The sequence below is a fragment of the Populus alba genome, chromosome 4 (assembly GCF_005239225.2).
Source record: "Populus alba chromosome 4, ASM523922v2, whole genome shotgun sequence".
Classification (NCBI taxonomy): Eukaryota; Viridiplantae; Streptophyta; class Magnoliopsida; order Malpighiales; family Salicaceae; genus Populus; species Populus alba.
The window spans coordinates 15,302,435-15,312,757 of NC_133287.1; the positions used below are offsets into that span (position 1 = coordinate 15,302,435).

General features: G+C 32.5%; 1 protein-coding gene across 1 annotated transcript; it reads right to left on the reverse strand.

Annotated features, from left to right (window-relative positions):
* Positions 1-8,352: 8,352 nt before the first annotated feature.
* Positions 8,353-9,909, reverse strand: LOC118050787 (uncharacterized). The gene is made up of 3 exons (XM_035061250.2): positions 9,599-9,909; positions 9,353-9,482; positions 8,353-9,158 (listed from the first exon to the last, which is right to left on the reverse strand). The coding sequence occupies exons 1-3, from the start codon at positions 9,729-9,731 to the stop codon at positions 8,510-8,512; spliced, it is 912 nt and encodes a 303-aa protein (XP_034917141.1). The 5' UTR covers positions 9,732-9,909; the 3' UTR covers positions 8,353-8,509.
* Between the last annotated feature and the right edge of the window lie 414 nt (positions 9,910-10,323).

Genomic DNA, 10,323 nt, shown 5'->3' on the forward strand with positions numbered 1-10,323 from the left:
TTCCCGTATATTTGACAAATTCTGGCACTCTAAACTTTTTGGGAATGACAACGTTGGGCACCAAACACATATTGATAGCTTTGACAAATGGTTTCCCTCAACTGCCCTTATCCTTTTCTCTAGGGTAGTCCATTTTCCCAATCCTTTTCTTTCACCATCTTGCCCTTTTGAGATTCTTTCTCGGTGGAATCAGTGGTAGATGAAATTCTTGAAGGGTATGCTGGCTGGAAATGCATAGCTTGTTGAAATTCAGATGACATCCTACTTGCCCCCAGATTATGTGGATCGAAATGAGTTACATGCATATCTTCAGGCTGAGCTATAAGTGTTCCTTTTCTGGATTTATCTCTCAAGGCTTGCTCGAGTAAACTAGTAAGGCTTACGACTTCTTCTTTAAGATTATCCACCTCTTTTTGATATTGGGCTTCCAACTGGGCTCTTTCTTCATTTTCCATTTGTCTTTTTCTCGAACGAGTGTTATAAATGAGTTTCAATGGGGGACCTATATTTCAACCTACTAAATGTAAATCATGCAATTATGCAAAAATGCTAAAGTAATAATAAAAAAATGCATATGAAATGTGAACTTGCCCTTTACGGGGTGACAACCTAATTGGAAGATCCTAATTACTGAGTGCATCAAGGGGTTGGTCATTATCTAGTTTCAAAGGGTCTTTTGCATGAAAGGTCGATATGAGGCTTACAAGTAGTGTGAAGATAGAGGCCCTGAGTAATATCAATTTGGCATATCAACCACTTCCAAGTAAACAATCAAGCGAGAGTTGGATGGTTTCACGAGTCTTACCCAGGCTAAAGCCATTGGGGTACCGTTACTTTCCCACTTATCCTAGGTTGCAAAGTGTGTGCTCTCAAAGTGATGCATGGCAACATAAACAAAGATGCATGCTAAAGCAGTAAATGCAGGAAAAATAAACAAATAAACACAAAAAAATAAAATAAATAAAAAATAGCAATAATAAGACAAAAGACAAAGCTTAATCTGTTTCCCCAGTGGAGTCGCCATTCTGTCGCACCCGACATCGCGGCGGCCCTAAAAATAATTCTCTGGAATTATTGTGGAAAAAGAACAGGTTTCTGGCATTCGGTTTTTTTAAGGAAAAAATGTCTCGTTTGAGGAGTCGCCACCTAGTATTATGGTCACTAGGAACCCTAACTGGTCAACATAGATTCTATGGTTCGGGATTGGTTACGTAAAATGGAAGATATTATCACCCCTTAAACGTTCTGCCTAACGTAAACTGCATTGCTGGTTTTGTCTTAAATTGCTAAATGTTTATTAGTTTATGCTGTGATGATTTGTTTAAATATTCCTGACTCTGGCGCCAGTGAATATTCGAGCTCGAATAATTCCAACTCTGGCGTTGGTAAAAATTCGTAGCTACGAAAAAATTAGATTAATGTTTTTTATTCCCTACTCTAGCGCTAGTGAATAAATAAAAATAAATTTATTTTTTACGCATGCATATATTTTTTATTTTTTTAGCTAAATAAAATAAAAATATAACGAATAAAAATAATATAAATTTAAACTTGTATTTTTATTTATGCATACACATTTTTTATTTTTTCTATTTATTTTTTTTCTACCTTTTATATTTTTCTGTTTTTTTATTTTTTTCTGTTTTTTTTCTCGGGCTGGGCCCAGCGCAGCCCAGCCCGGTCACTGGCCCAAGCCAGTGGCCTGGCTGGGCTACGTCCTGCACGCGTGAAGTAAATTCACGCGTGCTGCACTATGCGAAGGTAATTAAATTACCTTCGCACAGTGTTTAGAAACACAATATGCAGAGAATGAAGAGAAAGGAAAGAGCGTACCTGCTTCGGGAGGCGAAGATGCTTGCAGCGTGGATGGATTCTTGCCTTTGCGTCTGACCTTGCCTTCTGCTTTCCTTTGCTGCCGTTCCTATCGCCTTTTCTGCTTTTTCTTTGTGTTCCTCTGTTTTCTTAGTTTTTGGGATGGAGGAATTAAGAAGATGACGATGCCGGTTCTGTCGGGTGGTTCTTCTTTCTTTGTTTTCTTGCTCTGTTTTAATCTGTGTTATGCTTGAATCTGGAACTAAACCAAAGCTGGGTTTAGTCCTCTGTTTTCTTCGTGTTCGTTTTCTCCCCTTTCGGTTCTCTTTTTTTTTCGTCCCTCGTGCATGGACTATCTCTGGCTTTTATAGCCAGAGAACAAAGTCGTTTCTTCAAGCCATAAATTATGTTAATTGCAGGCGTAATGGTGGGAGCGGCAGTGAGCGGTTCATTTCAAACGGGAAGAAGATGAACAGTTATGGGAAAACGGCGCCGTTTCTTGTGTTTAATGGCTATTTGCATTTTGGACCTTGAATGTTTGACAATTTTGTAATTAAGTCCCTAGTTAAAATTATTCGGACCCCTGCATTTCAGTGCCTTTTACAAGTTAATCCCTGGACTTTAATCTGTTGCAATTATGCCCCCAATTAACCTCTAAACTTTGATATTCTTCAATTAAGTCCCTGATTTCATTAATTTAATTAAATACAAAGTCCAGTTAAGTCTCAAAACTTATCAATTCTCCAATTAAACCCTTAATTGGATTAATTAAATCAATTCCAAGCTTAATTAAGTCTCAAAACTTATAAATTCTCCAATTAAACCCTTAATTGGATTAATTAAATTAATTCCAAGCTTAATTAAGTCTCAAAAATTATTAATTCTCCAATTAAATCCTTGATTAAATCAATTCCAAGCTTAATTAAGTCTCAAAACTTATAAATTCTCCAATTAAATCCTTAATTGGATTAATTAAATTAATTCCAAGCTTAATTAAGTCTCAAAACTTATTAATTCTCCAATTAAATCCTTGATTAAATTAATTCCAAGCTTAATTAAGTCTCAAAAACTTATTAATTCTCCAATTAAATCCTTGATTAAATCAATTCTAAGCTTAATTAAGTCTCCAAACTTATCAATTCTCCAATTAAACCCTTAATTGGATTAAATAAATTAATTCCAAGCTTAATTAAATTAATTTCAAAGTTTAATTGAACCCCAAAACTTCCATTCATATTGCCCTTAACCCAAAATTTAATTCATTCTTCATTTATTTCATTTTACTTGTTTTTTCATCATCATTATTATTTTTTCATCAAATTTTTATCCTTTTCAATAAATAAAATAATAACAATAAAAAAAAATAAAATGGTCAAAAATTGGGTTATGACAGCAGACACAAAAACTAGCTAAGGTATTCTGATTGCATTTATGACTAAATTAGAACTTGGTAATTTGCATGATCTTTGGGTTATTGATTTTGGTGCCACATATTATATGTCTAATAAATTAAATAACATTTATGACCTTTAATAATTTTCCATTTCTGTTTTTGTATCTATACTAATGGGAAAGGTGTTCAAGTAAAAAGGTAAGGAAAAATCAAACTAGTTTCAAATAGAGTAAAGTGAGATGTTCTATATGTTATTTCATTATCTTTCCAGTTGCTTTTTATCCACAAGTAAACATCTATTATAAATTGTCAAGTTATATTTATTCCTTACAAAGTTGTTTTTCAAGACCTTGTAACAAAAAAAAAAAAATGATTGGTGAAGGATTTTATTTACATGGTTTTTATTATTTCTCTCCTGATTCTCGGGTTTCTAAGGGATTTCAAGCTACTTTCACCTCGTCACATAAGCACCTTGTTGTTCCAGGATTAACGAAGCATAAACACCTAAGAGGGGGAGTGAATTAAATATGTAAGGTAAAACTATAAATTATTTTCTTTTATCTAATAACATGCAATTCTAAACATTCAACCAAATGCGAAAGCAATAAATAATATAAATATTATAATTAAAGAGTGAGAGCTTTGAGAGACTGCACCAAGATTTATAAAGGTTCAATAAACTGTCTACTTTTCTCCTTGAACTTTCATTCAAGAGTTTCACTTCACACACTGGTCTTCTTAGCAGGTGAGACCAAACAGTCACAACTTTTTTGCAGGTGCAAGATGAAACCCAATCTTTTTATAGGCTTACGTTCAAACTATTATCTTTAATCCTTTTACGGGCTATAGACTAGAAAAACTTTCACTAATACTTGTTGAAGTACAAGTATTAAACCACTCATAATTTTATCTCCATGAGACTTTTCCAAGTGTTTAGAGTATCACTTACAATTTCTACAATATACTCTCTTAGTAAATTTAATTAGAATAACAATTAAGTTCTTTAAGAGGATTTTGTCAATTCACACCTAACCTTGTTTTTATATTATTACAAGTGAAATAAGGGTGTTATATGTTTTTTTTAGGAGTATGCTTAGATTTTTTTCCTTAGGAGTTCCACACTTGTTTTGGGCAAGTAAAAGGCTATTTATAGGCTTAGAAAAAAAATAGTTGTTAGACACAGTTTTATGTCTGTTAGTAGAATTGATTATATCGTTTTATAATTAGTCAAACCATTTTATAATAAGTCAGACTATTCTTAAGAACCCCAGTAGTTTATGGATTTTTTTTAGAAACAAACTAGTGGTTTTGAGAAACGATCAAAACATAAAACTAGATAAATGCATATGGCACACAATCATGTTACATGTAGCATATTGACATATTCTTTATTCAATCATTTAAGCATTATTACATAGCGTTTAAAAGTTTTATGGAATATATCAAAACTGTATCAAATCAATGTTTTATTATCCAATGTTTATGTTATCATCAAAACATATAATTAAATCATTATCATATCCATAAGGCCAACACACCTTTTATGGCATCATCGTCTAGCACATGTCTTTCAAAGTTTTTTTTTGCAAAATAAATCTGGTTCTACTTATGAAAGTCCTTAATTATGAGATTTATCATTTTTCTAAATCATTTAGATGTCCTTTAATTCATCTTTATCTTGAACTACTCATGCATTTGAACTTATACATTTAGATGTATAAGGAACCTTCTCTACTTCTCTTTATGGTTTTAAGTATTTTGTAACTTTTATCGATTACTTGGGTGTACTTGTTGAAAACTAAAAGTGAAGTATTTGGTTGTTTAAAAAATTTTCACTTGTTGATTACTAATCAATTTTTAGCTCACATTAAAATCTTTTGATATGAAAAAGGCATAAAATATATGTCTAAAGGCATGACACAATATTTGAGTTTTAATGGCATATTGCATTAGATTAGTTGTATTGGCACACTCCAACAAACAAGATAGCAGAATGTAAAAATCACGACTTGCTTGAAAAAACTCGGGCCATAATGCTTCAAATGAATGTTCTCAAATTTTTTTGGTCTCATAGAGTTCTTACTACTACTTATCATGTCAATTGCTTACCCAGTTGAGTTTTAGATTTTAAATCACCCCTTGAAGTTTTGTAGCTAGAATTGTCTCATCTTAAGGTTTTTGGCTGCATATGTTTTATACACTTACCAACTACTCACCATGACAAGCTGGATTCTCGAGCCATTAAGTGCATTTTTCAAGGATATTCTCAAACATAAAAGGGGTACAAATGCTATGATTATGTTTCTAAAAGACTATTTGTCTCTATAAATGTTTGTTTTGTTAAAGATACCCCTTATTGTTCTACATTAAATCAGGGGGAAATTCTACTCGAGTTATTTTCGTTACCTAGTATTGATAGTACTCACTAGCTTGCCAGCCCTATTTTTTATTATAAGCCTGCTAGCCCTATTATTGACTCATCTAGAAATCCAATCATAATAAAAGCTCTCTATGATCTATTCTCATAATGACAACACTACTATTCAACACTCTTTATATGAATCTAGTGTGTAGGAATCTTCTAGCTCACATGATGAATTGCCATATTTTAGAAGAACTTCTCATCAAACTCATTAACCTCTAATAAAAATGCAAGATTATATCATGTATATTGTCGAGTATCCTGTCACTAATTTCTTATCTTATCACCAATTATCTCTTGAATACTATGCTTTCCCTACAACTATATCAAATACTCATGAGCCAAACAATTTCCTAGAAGCCCAATCCCAAGTTGTATGACAACAAGCTATAAATGAAGAGCTGACAACTCTTGCTGAAAGTCACATATGAAGTATAGTTCTTCTCATTGCAAGAAAATAAGTAGTTGGTTGTCATTGGATATTTAAAATGAAGTTCAACTCAGATTGATCAATTGATTGACATAAAGCTCATCTTGTATCATAAGGTTTTACTCAGAAATTTGATGTTAACTACAAAGAGACATTCACTCCAGTTTCCAAGATGAATACCATCATAGTTCTACTATTTGTTGCTATCAATCATGGATGGTCATTGTCTCAAATGGATGTAAAAAATACGTTCTTACACAAATATCTAGAAGAAAAAGTGTTTATAAAGCTCCCCTCTGGACACCTTTAAAATGAATATTTTAATTTGGTTTGTCAATTTTATAAATTTATTTATAGGTTGAAGCAAAGTCCTCATGTATGACATGCAAAATTAAGCATTACTTTTGAAGTTTTTGGCTTTACTAGAAGTTCAATTGATTCCTCATTATTTGTTCGACTCGATACAGTGGACAAACCAATTGTTATTTATATGGATGATCTTATTATCACTAGAAATAATGGTGACTCTATAGCTAAACTAAAAAAGACTCTTCAACAACAATTTCTGATTAGAGACCTTAGTTCCTTGAAGTAATTTCTAGGCATTGAACTAGCAGCCTCTAACAAAGGTTTTCTTTCTCAATCAACGTAAGTATATTGTTGATTTATTACAAGATGCCAATATGTTATATACTAAACCAGTTGCTACTCGTCTGGACAACAAATTGGCACTTGATTTTTCAAGTGAACTTTTTGATTCTTATAGACATTGTCAGAAGCTTGTTAGTATGCTTATTTATTTGACAATCATATGACTTGATATTACCTTTACAGTCAATCTAGTCAGCCAATATATGTATGCTACAAGTGTTCAACATCTTAGTACGATTAAATGTATCTTACGGTATCTCAAGGGCATAATTGGTTGTGAGATTGTTATGACTCATTATGATCACACTAATATTATGGGCTACACTTATTTGAATTGGGCAGGTAATACACTTGATCATCAATCTATTACTGAATATTATATGTTTGATGGTGGTAATTTAGTTTCCTGAAAGAGTAAAAAACAACATGTGGTAGATCACTCTATTACTGAAGAAGAATATTATGTTATGGCCTCTACTCTAATGAAACTTTTTTCTGATAATCGACCGACCATGTATATTGCTTCTAACTCAGTGTTTTATGAATGAACAAAACACATTAAAGTTGATTGTCATTACATTCATCACCAAGTTCAATCTAAGCTTATTAAGACTCGGTATGTATGTACTCATGATCAACTAGCTAATGTGCTCACCAAAGTTCTTCCATTTACTCAATTTCATTGTTTATTAAGCAAACTTGGATACATTGATCTAGTTTAAGGAGGAGTATAGAAGAATATTGTGAATATGTATGTAATTATGTTGTTGCCTAGAATAACTTATTTGTTGTCTAGATTAGAGATTATTGTGTCATTATTATTTACGTATATTTTGGCAAATATCATGGACAAAGATAGGATTCATATTGCCTTCTCTCTTCCATATATACTTTTGTTGTTAAAATATAGCTTGAATATTAGTTATTTAAAGAGAAATTTATCCCACATTAAAAAGGTAAGAGGTTTTGTTGTACCTCTCATAATATGAGGGATACCAAATCAATAGATTTGGATATTGGAGGGAAGATTTGATGGGAAAACTAAAATTGATGGCATTTGGCATTCTGTAACATAAATGATTTGTATTATTATTTTTAGAATTAATTAATTAATTTAAGCTAATTAATTAAAATTTTAAAGTTAATTAATCTAATAATTATGCATGACACCTCCTGCCAAGTTATTGAAATAATTTGAATAATAAAGAGTTGTCTTTTAAACTTTACAGACACATTGGTCTGAAGAGGTGTATCTTTAAACTTTACAATACAATGGTTTAAAATGATGTTATTTTCTTTATAAATACCAGTTTGATGTTAACAGAAATTAATTAGAAATAATTTTCTGCTCTCCCTAATTTTTCTCTATAAATTCTTTCTTTACGTTTATCAGAAATAAAATAAAACTTTTTAATAAATTTATAGAAGTTGTTGTTTATAAGTTTAAGGTTTTGTTGTATTCTGAAGGTATATTGCTTTAATTTTGTAAAAAATATAGAGAAAACAATTAATACTTTAAAGATAATAATTTTCACACCAAAAAGTTTATTTATTATACCCACAAACATTACAACTTGTACCATTCACAAGATTCATAGTTGTTCTTTAATTTTCTTAAAACCTGAACGAAATAAGAGCAAAGACTGAAGACAAAATTCAGTATAGAATATTTTTCTAGAAATTTAGAATAACTTTACAACTTTTGGGAGTTAATGTTTGTAGAGTCTCCACACTTTACACATATATGATGATCTAGCTTCATAATCAAACTGAACTGTGATCAGAATCAAGCATCCAAAGGTCAGTAAAATCTATGAAGATTATCAGATGTTACTGTTTTTTCCATGGCATTACAACTGCTACATGCTTGACTGTTCTTGAACCCTAGTTTGTAACACAAACATGCTGCTTCATGAACAGAAACAGGAGCACTAGAAGTAGGAGTAGTAGATGTCTCAAACAATTGATGTGTGACCACTTCTTCTTGTTCTTGTTGTTTTGCTTGCTTAAGATTGTTGATAGAAGAGACTAGAGACTCACACGGAAGGCCAATAGAGAGCTCAAGATTGACCAGTTTATGATCTGGATACACTTCCAGTTCTGTTGTCACTCCACTGCTACTATTGGAATCTTCAGTCGAGTCACTGCTGCCACCTACCTTGATAATACTGGAATTGTTTTCCTTTTTGATCATGTGGCTAATCATAAACTCAGGCTGCACTTGAAGAAACGAATAGTTTTGTTCTTCTAGTTGAAAATCAGGACTCCTTTTGGTATCCAGTCTGCTATTTTTATTGTTGGTGCTGTTAGTGGTGGTGGTGGATTTGAGTGGACGGTGAGTTTGAGGATCAATTCCACGGCTAAAAAGCTTTCTTTTGATATGAGTATTCCAGTAATTCTTTATCTCATTGTCAGTTCTTCCTGGTATCCTAGCAGCAATGAGAGACCACCTGAAAGATTTTCAAGAAATAAAAAAAGCTGCACTAAAAATCATCATAACCCAGTTGCGATTTTGTTCTAGTCAAAAGAGATATGACTATAAAATTAAGTTCATAAAAAATTGAATATTGGAACCTAATACTACTTGCCCTTTCGCTAAAGATAGCAAAGTAGTGCATAAATTAAGCAAAGGCAAAGCACTTACTTGTTACCAAGCAAGCTGTGAAGGTTGATGATGAGTTCATCTTCTTCATCACTGAAGTTTCCTCTCTTGAGATCAGGCCTTAGGTAGTTTATCCACCTTAGTCTACAACTCTTGCCACATCTAAGCAAACCTGAACATAAAAAAAAAAAAAGGAACCAAAATAAAAGTTACGAAGGGTTATCTTCTTCTTCTTCTTCTTCATGGCATAAAGAGTTGGAAGAAAAGAAAAGAGAGAGAAAAACTTACCAGCAGCCTTAGGGAGAGATCTCCAACAACCTTCACCATGAGCTTTGATGTAATTAATTAGACGTTCATCTTCTTCTTTAGTCCATGCACCTTTGTTGGTGTGTTCTTTCTCACAGCAAGGTGATCTGCCCATGATTTTTTTTTCCCTTTTTGTGGGTGTGTGTGCAAATCAAGAGAGAAGAGAGAAGTGATGAAGAGACAAAAAAAAGAGGATGTGTTTGTCAGACAAAGTGGAAGAAAATTGCTGGGAGAAAAATGCAAGGCAAGGGAATATAAATGGGAGGTGGTGAAGGTGCAATGCAATTGACTCGGGACCCCTGGCTAACAATTATATAATGTTTTTTGTTTTCGTGTATTGGCATGGTATTTGACTGAGTTGGTGATCAAGATGAGTGGTCACAATTAAGTTAGTGCTGGATTTGGTAGGTAGCTCTTTTTTTTTTTTCAATTTTGTTGGGGTTATTTTTCTCTTCCATATCTTGCATTTGTGTACCCTTTTTCATTTATTTATTTTTCATTTCCCTTTAAGGATCACCTAATCTTATAAACCAGAGGGAATGGTGGTTATGAGGTGCTCTACCTGACCTGCTAGAGGCATAAATGCATGGTCCATAGATAATTTTTTAGAGGTGTGCGCGCGCGCGCGTGTATATATATATATGGTGTTCTAAATCTTGATGCTATTTAACAATATTATAAGATATAAATATAAAATTACACTTAAC

Coding starts and splice junctions, on each gene's coding strand:
- LOC118050787 (XM_035061250.2), bottom strand. CDS start 9,731: ATGGGCAGATCACCTTGCTGTGAGAAAGAACACACCAACAAAGGTGCA. Junction 9,483..9,598: donor ATCTCTCCCTAAGGCTGCTG/GTAAGTTTTTCT, acceptor TTTTATGTTCAG/GTTTGCTTAGATGTGGCAAG. Junction 9,159..9,352: donor CACAGCTTGCTTGGTAACAA/GTAAGTGCTTTG, acceptor AAAATCTTTCAG/GTGGTCTCTCATTGCTGCTA.